Raw genomic sequence first — 18,636 nt, 5'->3', positions numbered from 1 at the left:
CTTTCTCTTTCTTTCTTTGCACCTTTTTTCACTTACTTATTACCTTACTTTTGCTTTTTTTCCAAATTTGTATTGTTTTTATTGTCTTAAATTTTTATTTTATACATATAAAAAACATTTTTATTAAATAAAATCAATATATATATACTGAAATGTTACACCTGTTGTAAAAAATCTTTTACCTGTTGTAAAAACTGTCACCACATGGCAATTTTTAATTGGTATCTCAATCCTTTTGCTCTATAACTATTTAAGTGGACATCAAGAAATGTCAATAATGTGAATTCTCCAGAATGTAGCTTATCTTGGCTTTCTGGTAAAAGGAAGAGGTTTAATACTGTTCACATAAATATTGAGATAACTAGAGAAAATAGGGCAAGCAGAGATTCAGAAAGCTTTTCAACCAGCCTGTACTAAGCTAACCATGGGACGGAGCACTTCACTTTCAAGCAAAGGGCCCTCTGGCTCTGCTCCCTGAAATCGTGTAGCCACCACAGCCACTCAAAGGCTCAACGTGACTGTTTGTCTAGAATTGCTCTCCAGAAGGAAGTGATACAGCATACATCAGTGTAAAAGCAGACTTTAGAAACGGCACTGTCAATCATCTGTACACCAGCTGATTGGGCTGTACCCCAAATTTATAGGTAAAGTCCAAGATGAGTTTGACTCCTGATAATACATAGTTTTCTTGGCAACAATATGGAAATATTTTGTCCTTGCTTTCTTCTAGGATGTTTTTTCAGCCTCCTAGTCTAGCCTGTAGGGTTGACATTTCCTGGTGGAAATTCCCACCCAAATATTAACCATACTTAGGTTTTTAGATCAGCTAATTATGAGCTTACAAGACTAAAATTCATGTCAGCCCCCCAATATTTTGCAGATACAAAAATGAATCAAGTTGTAATATCCTACAGTAATTCTTGTATCAAAAATCACTTAAGTACCCTCACCGATTAGTATTCATAGCCTTCTTTGCACACTACTTTTGTAATGAGCATATTGAGGCCCACTGAGTTCAATCTGTTCTAAACATCTGAATCCCTCCCACTGATTCTGCAATACTCTATCCTCTGCTATAACTGTTAAGAAGGTTAACAGTCCTTGTTACTTAAAAATAACACAACTGCTATCTTCCATTCACAATATCACTCAGCACCAATTGGCAAAAAGTACACTGTATGATGCTTTACTAATTCAGGTGCATGTATTTACACAAGAATGTGTACTAGAAATAAAATGCAAGATGGACAGCAACTTGAGGGCACGTAATCACTTCCTAAACAAGCAATTATCTTTCCTAGAATCTGAGCATAGAACCGAGGCTTGAAGAATGAAAAAGCTAAAAGAAATGTTGAAAAAACAACAACAATAAAACGAAACCAGGGCATTCCCCAAATGCAGTAAAGGTCTCTTCAACTCTCTCCAACTTTAGACAAGAAAATGAAAAGCCTTAAAACAGGGGGCGGTATTTTTTTTTATACACTTCTTGTGACATCCATAATCCCACAAACTTTATTGTTAACTTTTACTAAAGCCATGAAATGATCAAGTCTTGCCTGGTACAAAAGCATTTTTGTACTCCTTCCTCACTTCTCAGTCTGCTATGAATTAACTACAACTGAAAACTGTGGCTACCAAGACCAAAACAAGCCAGCCTCATAAAATTGATTTAGGAGCTTGTGTAGCTCCAATCCTTATACCATAATCATAGTTTCCCATTTTGGACATGGCAAGAAACTATGAAAAAGTAAAACTGTCAGGTACCCAGAAGGAGCAGTGTGAGGATGGAGCAGGCACAATCTTCAGTAATAACTTGGCTTACTATGTTAAGATATAGGCTGTATTCGTACAACAACCTGAACCACAACTAATCACTTTTAGCCTCACTTGTTGTGCAAATGCAGCCCATTATGTTGGAATGTGTTGTGGACACCCCAACAATTGGCTTAACTATATTTATTTATTTAAAATATTTATATACCACTTCTTAGTTAAAAAACCCTGGAAGTGATTTACAATAAAAAAAATTAAACATGTATTATCATATCACGTGAATGCAGTTATAAATATAAATATAAGCATCCAAATCATGTCACAGGTAAATTCAATTAAGGGAAACAGTGATGGCTTTGTGTTATATGACTGAGGTGACAATGTATGATTGCAGTATCTGCCCAGCATTTCCACCTTCCAAGGTAGCTCCATCTTGAAACTAAACCTTCTAGAATTAGAAAAGCAGTTCTAAACCATGTTTCTAGAAATTCCACAATATCATGATTTGATATCAACTATAATTAGTGCACACCACTAGTGCAACATTTGAGTTTAACCATACACTACTGAACAAGAAATCTGTTATCAATTTTCTAAAATGCAATGCAACATAAAAACTAAGCATTTTGGTGTACAACACTTTTCTTGCATCTTTCTTCTGCACACTCACCCACCAACAATTCATACGTAATGAATAGGAGGGGGGGAATGGAGGAAATAGCATCAGCAAATTATAACTTCCTCTATTAATTAACAGTCAAACAATGAGGAGTTTTGAAGCAATGCAAAAGTAAATATGTTGACTCAAAACTGAAAGTTATACCAGCTATCTTATCATTGCATATTGCACTATATACATTAACATATATAAATCACAGATTATTTTCCACATAAATCAAATATGACACATTGTTTACAATTATACTATATCAATTACTACTTTTCTGCATTGTGAGATGCAATGCTATTTCTTAACATGCAACTTTTAGTTTATACTGCAAACTTTTAATGCACAACTTTCCAGACTAGACTACCATAGTTATAGAAACTGTATTTCTAGAAAGGCAATGCTCAATTGCCATAACTATACAGGTAGTCCCCAGTTTAAGAACGAGTTCCATTCCCAAGGTCTGTCCTTAAGTCGAATTTGTATGTAAGCCAGAACAGTGTATTGTTAAAATAAAGAGGGAGAGGAAGCTGCAAATGTACATTTAAAACTCAGGATATATGGTGTATTTCCAGTGCCCCAGACTTTTTGTACCTCTATACAAAATACAGAGCACTGTATATTTGCAGATGCACATTTCTATTGTTGTATTATCTGTTCCAGACTTGTAGAAAAGAGAAAAACAAAGCAGACTTACACCCAAGTTCTTTTTTTTTTTTTTTTGGTGGGGAGGGAGGACTAGGTAAAGAGCCCACGGAAGTCATTGTTCATACATACGGGGAGGGTGGGTCACAGCAAGCAGAAACAGCCTGACTCTGAAGATGAGCAGGCAACCCCTGGGCTCATGCCAGACTAAATCCCATCTATGCAAATATCTGCTGTTCTGAAAAATGATTGGCTTCCAGCTGTCTCTGCCCCTTTTTTCAAATGGAATCTCGAGTGCCATTCTTTGTCTTCCCGTCCCTCTGCAGCTGCTGCCGTATCACATCTCACATTTTCCATTCTGCCGAGCAGGGACTCAAAGCTCTTGTTCCCCACACCCTGTGATGACAAGGCAGCCATCGGCTGCTATTCTCTTAAAGGCACAACAACTCTCCGATACTACTATTTTCCTGTCAGTTTTTGTTTAGTAGGTCTCTGATAACTGAAGAGAGGCCAAAAAGGAAAAGCAAAGTACAGTACACGTTCAGAGCACTGTAGTATCCTTACTGCAACTACCAAATGAAGATACTTGCTTTTTCCTGGCTGGTAAAGTAAGATGGAGCACGCTGTGTGTTTGGGATCAATAATACAGAAGCAAACAAATCCACAGAGGTATCTTGACGTTGGTGCATTTTCCCAGAGGAAATATAATAATTATTTAACCAACAGCAATCTCAGATACATAAAAGTTGCAAATCAAGCCTAATACAATAACCGCTTTGCTCATATTCCTCAAACTGGGTAGAAAAAAAAACAAAAGAAAAATATTTTATTTTTTATTATGTTTTCCCCCTCATTGCAGTCCTAATAAAAACTCTTTCTACTTCCATTAGCCTGGGAAAAACTATAATCATTAGGCTGATATCCTAACTTCACAAAAAGCAAAGAGATGAGATTTTGTAACTCTTCTTTAATATGAAAAAGTATTTGGATGAACACTTTATTTCCCATAAAATTTTAACTTAAAACATTTGAATGATGGCTTACAAGTGATTCCACAGGATACAGTAAGAGGTTCTTTGCATGACATCCATGATTCAGTGAACATAGTACATTCAGAAACACATTATTCAGCTAAGAACTCAAGACAGCTGAAGAAATGGGAAACCCAGCAGTTACAACTCCTTATCCTAAAAGTTATTTATGGTTAAGGGTGTTGGATTGGCACTCAGGAGAGCTAGGTTTAAATCCTCATCTAGCAATGAAACTCATGAAATGTCTAAACTAGACATTGGCCTGGTCTGCACATCATGCTAAGCCATAAAGTAGTTTCCTTGCTTTTCACTTAGTATGTTCAGCCTATTATCATTTATTCTATAAACTACCTCACACGATTGTGATGAGACTAGAACTGAAGGGGAAGTATTATTTATGGAAAAAAGGTGGAATATAAATTATTATTATTACTAGATTCTTATCCCACCTTTATATATATAAAACTCAAGGCAGGAAATATATTTAATACTCCTGCTTCCTGTTTTCCCCACAACAACAACCCTGTGAGGTGGGTTGGGCTGAGAAAGAGTGAATGGCTCAAAGTCACCCAGCTGGCTTTCATACCTAAAGGAGGCCTAGAACTCACAATCTCCTGGTTTCCAGGCCAGCACCTTAACCACTACACAATCTGACAATACATAAATAAGCAATGCATTTATGCAAACCAAGAAACGCTATCACCAAGGAGATAAACTAAACTGGTCTTTAAAAAAAAATTACATGGATTATTATATATTTTTGTAAAAATAAAGTATTTGGCCTTTAAAAGTATTTCACCACCCCAGATAATAAGTTAACTATGACAGGGTGATTTATCAAAAGCATTATTAGGGGGGTGACCTTTAAATGCAAGAAAATTCACCTCCAGCAGTCTCTCCATCTTGAAGACAGCAGTTTACCAAACAAATCCCAGGAGCTCTCTCTTCTTTCATACAGCTGAAGAAAATTCTTCCTTTTGCTTACTTTCTTTTTTCAATTCATATGTAATGCATTTCTATTGATTATGGGTTTCATACCACAAGGAAGATGCAGCAGATTGTCATGCTTAGATATGTTAGATATTCAAACTATATTTCTTCAAAGCACAAAAGAAAGACAAAATAATACTGAGAAAGGACACATTTTGGCCAGGTTATTTATCCCTCTTCTTGTAGCCAAACTGGAATTCACTTCCTAGTATCAGGAACTGTCCCCATGAATTGAATCCCAAGGAAATACACAATTCTACCAGTGGACTATACTTTTTTCCCCCAAAATCACTGTACCATTCCAATTTCATCTACACACTTAAATCAGTACTGTGAGTTTGTGTCATCTCTTCTTCTTTGTGCAAAGTTGCCTAGTAAAATATGGAATTCATCAATTCATTATCAAAGCAAAAGTCAAGAAAATTTCCTACACATCACATTCATTCTATTTTCATTCCCAAAAGATGCCCAGTATAATTAAGTCACTAACCTGGAAAACAACCTTTGGGGATCCCAGAGCACCATGTTTCCAATACATACAAGAAACAATGAACTTGAAAAATGAATCAAACGATTTGGAAAACCTGTTCTGTCAAATGAAGACAGCAATATCATTGAACAAAAGTTTGTTAAATTGAAGAAGGAATACGCTTCCTATGCTGTGTTCCAATGTAACATCTGTATTCAATACCAGATAAGATAATGGGTATAAGTCAATTCATTTTGACAGAATTCAAAGCAGAATCAACAATGAAGTCAGTTTTCAGTACCAAGATTGGTAGCTCAATTATATTTGAATTTGAAGTCCTTCCTTTCCTGCTCTACGCTGGAAATAACTTAAATAGTTTCTATTCTGATTTCTTGAACTACACTACTGTAGAAAGCAAAAACATTTTAATGAAGTGAGTTTTTTTCCTTCGTTTTTATATCCCAGTACATTTGGAAAGCTTATTTTGATAATGATACTTAATACCCAGAGAAACTGAACTGTTGCAAATAGATGCTGCTCTGATATAGTTAAGCACCTCTTGCAAAGTTTGCGTTTCATATTCTAGTTGTTAATGACAGTACCAAAAAAATCTCTACAGAGCAGAGAATTGTCAAAAGCAAGGTGATAAATATGAAGATTCCATCAGTAGGAGGCTAAATCAGCTTCTACTATAATAAACAAGTAGTACAAATGCAGAATTAGCAAATCTCAGATAAAAAGCAATTCTCATTCAAAGGTGAACCACTAAAGGTTTAGTTAGAGAATTAAAAAATGCTTAATATGGAATTAATCAAGATTTGCATTTTAATCTCTCTCAAATCCATGGGACTAAAATGCAAACTATTATTACTTACACAGGAATAAATTATCCTGAACTCAGTGGGACTTACATTTAAATATGTGTGGTTTGTGTGTGTACAGTACACACACATATAGACATACATACATACATACATACATACATAGACTATAATCTTAACCACTGGCAAATAGCTCTGTTGAATTCCTTGGAATTTACTTCTACATAAACATGCAAGTGCTGTTAAACACACAGTTTTAACTCTGAATTGCTCTTAACTCTAGCTGGATCATGACCAAAAAATGTAACATAAGTGCCTTTGTGTCTTTCTAATTAGTATAAAATGTTGTTACACTGCCATGACAACTTTGAATCTCTGCAGCCGTTTTCTATCAGAATATTGAGAAAGGCCAGTCTAAATGAAGTCTTGACTTCCTGCCAATTTTCCTTTAGTTAGAAGGGAAGGGGAGGTATAATTCACTACTTTATTTGGCTTTATTTGGATTCCCATAACCAGACTTCAGCCTTGAGCCAAAAACTTCACCATCCTGTGAAACCAGAACTGTGCCAATACAACATATGCAATGGGTTTGTACCACAACTTTGCAATCTCACGTTTGAATACTGAGCATTCAAAATCCTGAGCTGCAGGGTATTAGATATGGGAGAAATAATACTGTGCTGGTCTCAAAACAAACTGTGAGCATCCATGATAAGAAAATTATACTATTACAAGGGGTAAATCAAAAGAGATCTGTGCTACAGTCTAGTGATACCTTCACAGCCACCTCCTGTAGCACTGTAGTTCTCTGGTTGAGCTGTCCCTATTTTTTCCTACTACAGAAATGCTCGCAGCAAGACAAAGTAGATACTAAATGGTGTGGGATGCTAAGCCAAATCTGTAATGTTTAAAACATCAGAACAACATGGTTTTTTCTACAGGGCAGGTAAGCTTGCTTTTAATAGATTCAATATTTGTCTCACGGTATGGATTACCTGCAGGCAAAGCAGGAACCAGCATTTACATAATATCTGGAATACGTGCACACTGCAAACCTAGTGTACAGACTGTGGATATGCAGGAACACAGCAAGTTAAAAAGGGGACACTAAGTCACCAAAGGAGGATACAGCAAAGATTCAACATGAGAATTTCCCAGATAAGAAATGCCAATAGGCAGATACAGTGGTACCTCGGGATACGAACTTAATCCATTCTGTGACTCTGGGCGTATCCCGAGTTGGTCGTAACCCGACGCAAATTTCCCCATAGGGTTCAATGTAAATCCGGTTAATCCATTCCGCCCTCCGAATTTGGTCGCACCCCGAAGCAAATTTTTCCATGTTCAATGTAATTACCGTTAATCCGTTCTGGCGTCCGCGGACCACACGTCAGGCGTGCGAGAACGGCCGGGCACCGCGCGGTGCCGCACGGCAGGAGAACGGCCGGGCACAGCACGGCGCGGCGGGAGAACAGCCGCGGACCACGTGTCAGGGGCGGAAAAATGGCCGCGGACCACGTGTCAGGGCGGAAAAATGACTGTACCCCGAGGCGGAGTTCGCATATCGAGGTAAATTTTTGCGGCCAGAGCTGGTCATAACCCGAAAAGTTCGTTAGTAGAGGCGTTCGTATCGCGAGGTACCACTGTATACCCTGAAGAAATTTTTAAAATTCTCTTGTCAAACTTGACTTCTCAATCCTCTATGCCAATCTTCCAACCAGTTACTTTTCATTTTTCTTTAGTTACAATTCCTCTCTTCCTTAGTCAACTTCAATATCTAATTGTCTGCAGCTTCTTTAATAAGCAAAAGGTCTGTTTAGGTATTCACAAGGTTATTAAAAGGGGCTATGGCAGAGAGAGAGCATCCATGATATCATGCACCTGACACAGATGCACACAGCTATACATTAGCAGAATGGGGTCTGTGTGTGTGCAGCCACGGGGGCCTGCAGGCAATCTGGCATCACAACCTTGTTTGATGAAGGCTGAACCTAATATGGACCTTCTTCCTGCAGAAATAAATGATATTCATGGATACCTGGAGGAGCACCTATATTAGTTGGTGTTGGAAATTGAGTTCTGCTGTCCTCCTCAGTTTTCATGTTTGCCTTAAGTACAGTATGAATGTAGATCATGGGTAGAGACTTCAGGTATCCACCAATCAGTTTGTATTTTTATTCTAGACATCTAAGAACTACCACCATAAGTGAGATGCAAAATATTTATTTATTTTTATTGTACTAATCATATATCACATTCCAATCATACCTGACTCTGAGCATCTTACAGACTTCCAAATCAGTTAATAGCACTAAAAATCAACAACATGGTATAACAATATAATAAAATAACTTTGTAATAAAAAACATCCAACACTCAAGGAACAGTCATGACCACATCCTTATCAGGAGAGACTAAAATGACTTCCTCAAGCACTTAATGGCTTTGCAAAAAGCTAACAGGGTCAGGGCCTGTTTGATATCAGGAGAACACTGTTCCAGAGAAGGGGGCAGTGAACAGTGGTAAGCATATCACCCCTAAAATGAACAAGGTAACTTTGAGGATATGGATTAGATTCAGAATTTCTTTCAGAACCACAGAAGTGTTCACAGTTCTTTCACATAAAATCCACTGTACCTCTAAGCACTTGGTGCAAAAAAGCAATAGTTAATTATTATATGTATATTATATTATATTTATTATATATTAAATTGTATTATTCTATATTTATAGGATCCTTCCTTTCTATCAGAAATCTTAGAGGCAGTAAGAATTCCTGCCTTTACCAGGGATCCAATAGACCTTCTAAGCTGGCGATTGTGTGCAGCCATTCAGTAAACTTGTACTACTGTTACCATGCCAACTCCATCCTGAAAAATGAAATCATCACTGCTCAGCAGTAGTAGCAAGAGAAGCAACTGAATCTGGCAACAACCCAATCGCTCCCCCACTCCTTCTCTTTCAGAAACCGCAGGGTTCCCTAACAAGCAATATTCTTACATTATTCAAATAATACTCCAACAAGATCTGCAAACCACTCTAGGGGCACATCAGCAAAGTAGCTTTCCATACAATTAATTTAACTCAGTCAGAAGAGTGGAACACAATGTGAAAAACTTCTTCAGGACCGTACATGCCTTCCTCCACTGTGAATATGAAACACAACTTGCTATATGCAGGGCACGGCAGATGCATCATCCTGTGTTGCATCCAGAAATATTACATAAATTGCAACTGTGCAATCCCAGGAAAAGATGCAGCTGCTTTAAAAAGCTGCAGACAAATGCTACATCCAGGTCCCTGTCCACGCCAAACAGCTTTTGGAAATCAATTCTGAAGTCCTGGACGAACTTATTACGTCTCTATAAGCACACCCAGTCAGCAGCACAATTTTTCCCCATTAAATGAAGGAAACATATACCAATACCAATACCAATACTTTAATGGCCAAGTATAAAACATACACAAGGAATATCTCAGAGGTAGCAAACATTTTCTCAGTGGGAGAAAGAATCAGTGGACGTGAGAATGACTAAACAACTCTCTTTATCATTTCTTCCCTGAAAATGGCCTCTCACTCCTGACATTGGCATTATCTTGGCACATTTCAGGGATATGTCTGCCAAGATCATATATATTTCCATTTAAGGTATCTTAGCTTATGCATTAGAGAGCCAGTCTGGTCCAGCGGTTAAGGCACTGGACTAGGAACAGGGAAACCTGAGTTCTAGTTCTAACTTAAGCACAGAAATAAACTGGGTGACCTTAGCCAGTCACTTTCTGTCAGCCTTAGGAATATGGCAAGGGCAAACAACTTCTGAAAATGTTGCCTGGAAAACTGCATGGGCTTGTCCACGTGGTCGCTAGGAGTCAAAATGGACTCAAAAGAAAAAAAAAGTGTATTTGTTAAAATGCACACATACTACAATTCTGTACAACTTTATGCCCTAGAACTGCTTGTTATATAAATTCCCCTTCTGCTCTACGCTAATGCCATACCACCCTGGGAGCACCTAACAGTCCTGTGGAAAATCACTGAACAATCAGAACCTGATGACATGATGTTAAAATTTCAATATGGAACTGCCACAGGGAAGCAGCTTCCCATGGAGATAAAATAACCTTCAACAAGCTCTAATAAATCCTAGGAGGTCTTTGCTTAATAGATCTGAAGAGCATCCCATTCTTGAAACACTGAAATGAAATGTGAGAAATTAATTCCAGTTCCATAAGAAAGGATGCCTTCCTTAAAGACATGCTGTATCCTTACATAGCCAAGGAATATGTAATGTATCTAAGATGCCACAGAAGGGAAAGTCGTATGTCAGTAAGAGGTATCTATGCAATGTATGGAGTCTCTGCAATGTTAGAAGTATGATTCTTCCCATGATTAAGAGACATTTTTCTTTTTGTTTCTAAGAAAGAACAGACATCTGTACCAGAATAAATCTACATATTGCCCAGAGAACTGTGGTTGTAGGGCAATTTATCAATATAATAATTGATTTCTAATAAGTAACATAACAAAGTCAATATCCTCTGGATTTTTTTTGGAAAACTCCCAGGATTTCTACCCATAGTTGTAAAAAGCTTCAAATTCTGGGCATGTGGTTGTTGACACATCTGGAGACTGATGGAGGAGACTGATTTATACCACAGAAAAGCTGTTTCAGTAAACCAAGAGAATTAGGGGAAAAAATATTTTGAAGGGATACATATTTTACACATGGAGTAGGTACGCTCTGTGAGGCAAAAGAATGCAAATTAGGAGCTTCAGGATGCCGGCAGGTGTTTGGGGTTCTGGGGTGTATGTCCTATATAACCAACATTCTACTAAAGCAAACACTTGTTTGGTTCTGAGTGACCCAGTAAAGGTAGACTCCTCATCAAAAGGGCTACAAAATTCAACATGGCAACAGATCTTGCCAAACTACATGACATACCTGGTCCACAGGTTTTGATGAACATCTGCTGCAAGACAGAAAAGACCATCCCAACTATGCAGCCATTTTTGCTCCAGGATTGAAAGGGGGGGGGTTGCACACATGGCTTCTAGCAGCAAATGCCTTCAGCAACACTGAAGAGCTATGACCCCTGTGAGTAGGAACAGTGTCATCCACAGCCAAAGCGTTTCTAGGTCTTACCTCCAGAGCAGCCTTCCCCAATGTGGTGCTTTCCAGATGTGCTGGACTTGCCTTTTCCAAAGCTCTAGACTTGCACAGGTGCTGCAGCAATGTCAGCACATCTGGAGAGCACCACATTGGGGAAAGCTGCTCTACAGGTTAGGCCATTGTTCCACATAACAGTATTATGGGAGGCCGAAGATTCTCCCCACGGGGCATCTTTTGGGGAAAGGGGTGCGCCCCTTCTACAAAGTATTCCTGGGTACGAGCGGCGGCTGCTCGGTGGCTCCAGGAGGCCTGGGCGAGGAAGAGGCCGAGGGGGGCGGGAGAGACCATCCGCTGCAGAATCTGCGCTGTGGAAAACCAAAGGTTTTTTCCGTGCAAAAGCAGCATCGCGCCTGCTCTCTCCGGCCACGCTCTCCGTCCAGGCTGCCCTCAGACCGGCTCCCGCTCACCTTGAGATAGTCGTTCTCGGAGCGCAGCTCCTCCAACTCCCTGGCGACTCCCGCGTCCAGCAGCTCCTCGGTGAGGTCGGAGAAGGCCAGCGAGGTGCTAAGAGGGAGGCGGCTACTGGCCAGCGAGGCCCCCGTCGACAGGTCCTCGGGCAGCGGGGAGACGCCATCCGCGGAGGCGCTGGCCGGCTGGGCAGGGGCGCTGCTGCTGGGTGGGGACTCGGTGTCGCTGCCGCCGCCGCTCAGCCCGCCCAGCTCCAGCAGCGAGAGGACCTTGGCTTCCTCCGAGGCGCTGCAGTCCGACACCTCCGAGCTGCTGTCAGTCAGACTGGAGGCAGGCGGCGGCTGGGAGCGCGCCGACGGCACCTTTCCGGCCCCGCCGGAGGCGGCTGCCCCCTCACCAGCCCCGGGGAGGCGGCTCCGCCCCTTCCCTCTCGCCCCGGCTCGGCCTCCCGAGCCCTTCCCGGCGCCCCGCGTCCCCGTCGGCGGCGTGGCCTTGCCCTTCTTCTCGCCGCGGCCATCCTTGCCGCCCCCAGCCCGCCGCGAGTGCCCGCCGCCCGCTCCCGTCTTGCCGGGGAAGAAGGCGGGCGAGCCGGGGTGGCTGCCGCGCCGGCTCTTGGCCAGCGACCAACCGGGCACATCCTTGGGTCTGGCCGGGGACGGCGCCCGATGCAGCTTCTTCTTCTCGGGCTGCGCGGGGGGCAGTGGCGCTGGGGCCGAGACGAGACGCTGGCTGGGTTCCGCCTCGCACGGCGCTGCCATCCCCGGACGGTTCGTCACTGGCCCCTCCGGAGCCGTCTGGGGCTGGAATCGCTCATGGTCCGGCCGGAAAGCCGCCTCCCTCGTTTCCGCGCTGGGTCCCCGGACCGCTCGAGCCTTCCACCGGGCTCGCGGGGAAGAGAGGCTCGCTCGGCTCGGGGGCGAAACTAGGTTGGCTGGCCGTTAATCCGCCGCCACGCCGCGATGATGCTTCTCTCCGCCGCCCCAGAAGCAGCAACAGTTCCTCGGCCGGCCCCCTCCTCCTCTCCTCCTCCTCCTCCTCCTCGGTATCCCCGCCCAGCCGCGAAGACGGTGACGCGCATGGTCTGGGAACAAAAGGCGGAGAGAGGCGCCCGAGGGGGCGCTCGGATCCTCGAGGCAACAGCGACCTCCTTCTCCGGACGGCCGAGGGGGCACATTTCGATCCTGGCTGGAGATAGATAGATCCGTAAGAACCCAACGCCCAACTTCCGTTTTTCTCCTGGAAGCAGGGATTGGACCCACCACCGCGTAGCCCCGCGATCTTTCCTCCGAAGCACGAGCAGTGCCCTTGGCGGGGAGCTTCTGTCTGGCAGAGGTCGGAACGACTTCGCCTCTGGGATTAAAAAAGAAGATCGTGGCTTCTGAGCATGCTTGTGGTCAGGCACATCTGGATTATGAGAAACTTATCTCAAGCAAACCCCAAAGCCACAATCCTCTTTTTTAACCCCAGAAGGAAAGGACGGTGTTCCCTGTCTTTGAAAGACAGCTACTGAGTTTTCCCCACAGAAAGCAAAACCATCAGTGGTTGGAAAGCTATGCAAGACAGTACCCTGCCTGTGAGTAGGGTAATACAGAGGGCCAGGGAGGGAGCAGCTAGCGTGCATGGGGTACAACACTTGGTCTGTGTTTCTGCAGGGGGAAAGGATCTATATGGTATTTTTCCTTTTCCTCCTGAAAGCTTGCTCAGGAAGCAGACGTAGGCTTCCATATATCGGCCGGCAATGTTCCTTCTTTTTTCCTAAAGGCTCACTTTACTTCTGTTATGCAAATCTCCTTCAAGTCGTCCTCAAACCAAATGCCTCAAACTGAGCATCATTGGGAAGTGGGCATGGGGGAAGGCCTTATATTGATTCCAGAGGTGATTATAGAAATAATTAGTTCAAAGACCCAACACAGAGCAGCAAGATGCTTAAGGGTGAGCCCCTACATTTTTTTTCTCACAACAGACCACTCTGCAAAGAAACATATTAAAACAGCTTCCCCAAACTGATATGCTTCAGATATATTCCACTTCATCTCCCATAATCTCATGGTGGAATACGGTGTGATGGAACTGATGTCCTCCGTGCACTATATGAATATTCCCAAAGTAAATGCAAGAAAGCTAATACCTTCTCTTATATAGACTTCTGGAGACCTATATGATTTATTACACACTTAGCAAGGCAGTTTTTCTTTGTATTTCCCACTAAAACAAAAACTTGCATGAAGGAATTACAATGCAGTTTCACGGCTGCTTTGCCAAACTCTTTTCTGTCCACTTTCTGTTCTAAGTAGAACATTATCCAAGGGTTCAGTTAAAATTGCAATACATGATTGCATTTAACATTCAGAGATCAAGACAGACAAATGGGGCAGTAGAATAAAACTGGAGCACCAGATCAACAAATAAGATGCAGATTCAGGAAGAGCAAAATTGTGCTATCTGTGTAAGCTACAGATATGAAGCCTATTCTTCTAGGAAGACATTGGAATAATTATCTGGAAAGAAATAGTTGCTTATGTGTGTTCTCTGTTTGACTGTCTTCTTGTATCTAACATTTGTAGCTGGGTATCTCAAAAATGTTATATTCTCAAAATCTAAATCAAAGCTGGCATTCAGCGTTTCTCAGGAAGTCATGTGATTTATACACAGCAGCTGTTGGCAAAGTACACTAAAGCAATCAATGGATCTGTCTACTGTATCATTGCATTGTGTCAGAAGCCCTGGCAGTAAAACAGTTGTCTCAGAATACAGCTGCAAATAGGTTTTAAAATCACACTTTAAATCCACCATTTTTGCCACAAACCTAAAATATTGGCCTACTAAACGTTATAGCTGGTGTTGGCTATGAAACTAGGTGCTATCGTTTTGCTACTATTTTCAGCTTAATGTTTATACAGCTTGATTTCTAATGCCAGTCAGTGACTCTTTCCTTTGTACCTGTGCCTCTCTGATAAAATATGAACTATGGAGTAATAAGGTCCTTTGGATGTATCACTGATTCATGGTGATAAGGAAAAGAGCAGAATGACTAGCATGACCTCCCATAGCAAGAATCAGGTTTTAAAGAAAAGGAAGAGTAATTTCTCCATCTCAACTTTTGCTGTGCTTGAGTGTATCCAGAGCATAGTTGGAAAGTTGCCATCTTTATCACCCATAGAAAAGATGTTGTTATAAACCAAGCTTTCTTAACCTGGTGGTGTCTATATGTTAACTATAAACTTCAGCATTTCCATCCATATGGTTATTAACAAAGTTTGATGGGGAAGGTTGAAGCCATAACCTAACAAGCACTGGGTCAGGAAATTATATGAGCCTGTTTTAATTGTTTGAATTTATGAATTCAGTTTGCAATGACATGTTCTAATTTTTGTTTATTATTTGCTATTTTTGTTTATTTATTTTGTTAGGCACCCTGAGTTACATGGTCGGTGGGTAACCATGTAACAGAATAAATAAATGCTCACATGCATACTTATGGAGAGTATCTCAAACTTTTGTATCTGGATTGGAGGGTATAGCCCTCCAGATGTTACTTAGGTACAATTCATAACATCCTGTACCTTCCAGATATATACTTCAATTCTCTGTATTGCTCAGCCAGCATAACATTTAGGGACATACATTCCCCACCCTTGTTTTAGAACTTAACAAATTAAGGCTATAAAAATGCAGAAAGACCATTTGATTAATCTGGAACTGCTATTTTTTATTAACAGCTACTTATTAATATGAAATTATTATTAATCTGAAATAAAGTATGTTCCAGTCCATTTTATCTTTTGTGCCACTTTTCATCCTTTCTCCAGTCCCAACAGCATGATATCCTTTTTTGTACAATCAATACCTGGAGTTGTTTTAATGTACAAAGAATAACTGCCCTTTAAAATACAAGGGGGACATGTTAACTTCAGCACAGGAGGGAGATGAGCTTCTAGCAAAGTGGTGAATATACCATTCTTTCCCTGGGCATTTTTTTCATCCGAAGCTGGACAAATATGCCAGTGCTGGCTTTCTGTATGAGAGAAGTGTGTTCTGCTGCAGAAATCTTTAAACATTTATTTGTTATGGTTTTAACTGCTCATAAAATAGCAAGGCAGAGTGGAAAGGTAGCCCTAATGCTATCCCGGACACATTCTTCTTCATTACTCCAATTCTGCATTTTCTGTAACAGAAAATGTACAGATACCAAAGACATTCATAAAACAATGTTCAACTACAGTATGAAAGGTTCTAGGTTGCACGTATTAGAGAATGTTTTCATCTGCTACAGGTTCCACGGCATTTGCAGGGGGTCAAAAGAGGCAAAATGGTACACCCAGTGCCATCATCCAAGCCCTGCCCCTTTCTAATATGTGTATGCAATAGCATTCTTACAGAAGGGATGGGGCTTGGATCATGACACTGCATCTCTACCCCCACCCCCCGCAGATGTCACTGCACAGATTGCTTATCAGTAAGATCTAGCTATGGTCAGAGACAAATTAACATTTAAAAATATTTAGTTCAACATCTTTACATAGATGACACAGAGGGAGCTTTTTAAAAACAATTACATCCCCAATGGGCTGGATTGTACAGGGGTCTTTGTAAGCTGTGAGGGAGAAACTTCCAACATACTAGAATACAAGTTTGCTGTAGAATAGCAGCAAAATTAGTTGTCCCTTTCCTCTCCCATCATGAATATAGGTGAATGTGTCATTAATCCCTTTTACTCCCATTGTAATGTTGAGCCAGTTGCTGCTGCCATTGGAACTGCTAGCAGACTTTCATAGGCGAGGACTACACCCTCCACTTTTTTGCAGTATGGCCAGAGCAAAACTAAATTTGAACTTCATTTACTTGTAATTAAATTAATTACATTTAATACACTAACTTTCCATGTATGTTAATAATTTCCCCCTTCTATGACTTGAAATATCACTAGTTGGAAGTGACTTCAGGGCTGTACCCAAGCCACTAGCAGTCCTGGGACCTCTGATTATGCACCTTTGTCTTATATGGGCAAATGTAAGATAGGGACTATTTGCTTCTCATGGCCAGCAGTTTATACTTGCCCCAACCATTGAGGAGTATGTCAGTCTCTGCCTCCATTCTCATAATCTGGCTTCTGTTTCTTACTTACTCTAAAAATGATGGAATTTGTATAGAATGCAATAGAATGGAAATTGTCTTATTTCTGATTATGATATTACATCACCACTAAACATTTGCAATTTTTGTATAGGCACCTTCTTGTAGGTGTACTCATAACAGCAATAAGCACACATCCAAGAGAGAGAGAGAAATCACATCTGGGCAGCTCCTGAATATTTATACAATATGTCTTCAGAAAGGCATACTCAAAAGAAGGGATGAAAACTGTACAGGCTCAAAAAATTCACAGGGATGGAGACGGAAGCCATGAAATAAAGAGATATCTGCTACTTGGGAGAAAGATTGTGCCAAATCTAGACCAAATATTAAAGCACAGAGCACAGAGACAACACAATGACAACAAAGGTACTTATTTTCAAGACTATGGTTTTCTCAGTTGTAACATGGCTGTGAAAGCTTGGCCATCAGAAAGGCTGAACAAAAAAAAAATGATGGTTTTGAAATATGTTGTTGGAGAAAATTGTTGAGACTACCTTGAATCACAAGAAGAACAAATTATTCAATATTAGATGAAGTAAAGTCTGATGACTCACTGGAAGCACTAATAATTAGGGTTAATCTTAGATATGTTGGACACATGATGAGAAAAATGTGATATTTGGAAAGGCAATTGAAAAAAAAGCTGACAAAAATAAGGTAGCTAGTTACTGATGACACAGGAATTTACAAAAATTCAAAGAAGCAGTGGCTAATAGATAGTCCTAGTGAAATGATGTCCATCCATCACAAAGAGTCAAAAGTGACTGAAGAATTGAACCACAATATTATCTGCTTACTCTCAGTAGAAAAGGGCAAAAAAGGTACTGTAAGCTGAGTCATATAACTTGATTCTCTTTCAAATAACATACATGAAATTGAATTAACAAAAATTACGATTAGAAATTAAACAAGGCGCATTTAATAGAAGCAGCAAAGCATTGCCATAAATAGCGCAAATTTGCCCTCCAGATATTTACAGGATCATTGGGAGAGCTGAGATAAGTTTACTCCTTTCCTTCTGGTTATGCATCTCCAACTGAAATAGGTCCAAGCTGAGCATTAAATCATAGATCAAGCAAGTAAGCCAAAAATAGGTCAGTTACAAAAATCTAAGCCTATGGGGAAGGAGGTGTTAAGGCTCACGAAGGAGAGGTGAAATAACCAGCAACGCAGCACAACATGGACCAAAAGCTATGCAGATTCTTGGTATATAGTTCCAGGAGTTAGTAGCAATGCCTCCCTACCTACTACCCCTGGCATTGTTTATGGCCTACAACTCTATAACAGAGCACACCATGTTCTGATAATTTTTTTATAATGTTTTGGGATTGTTGCTATTGTACCAGCCTCCCTACTGCATAGCAACCTCACTGCCTGAGCTCCTTGACTCTATGGCCAGGCTGGCAGTGGAGTTCCCCAGGCTTATGGTCTTGGGGGCCTTTAAGCTGCCTTCTCTGGGTGCAGGGTCAGAGGTAGCTCAGGAGTTCATGGCCACCACAATAGCCATGGGCCTGTTCCAGATCAT

At 41.0% G+C, this 18,636-nt stretch overlaps 1 protein-coding gene across 1 annotated transcript in view; it reads right to left on the bottom strand.

Annotated features, from left to right (window-relative positions):
• Positions 1 to 15,691, bottom strand: part of MTCL2 (microtubule crosslinking factor 2) — an 89,571-nt gene extending 73,880 nt beyond the window's left edge. The window contains exon 1 of the mRNA XM_007419879.4: positions 11,975 to 15,691. Within this exon, the coding sequence (XP_007419941.2) occupies positions 11,975 to 12,733 (759 nt within the window). The 5' untranslated portion in view covers positions 12,734 to 15,691. The remainder of the gene's footprint in view (positions 1 to 11,974) is intronic.
• Positions 15,692 to 18,636: the final 2,945 nt, after the last annotated feature.

This window comes from Python bivittatus, unplaced genomic scaffold (genome assembly GCF_059951505.1).
Source record: "Python bivittatus isolate LINGU-HERP-01145 unplaced genomic scaffold, Pbiv_v1 ctg000700_np1212, whole genome shotgun sequence".
Lineage (NCBI taxonomy): Eukaryota > Metazoa > Chordata > Lepidosauria > Squamata > Pythonidae > Python > Python bivittatus.
This window is presented reverse-complemented; position numbering and strand designations above follow the sequence as displayed.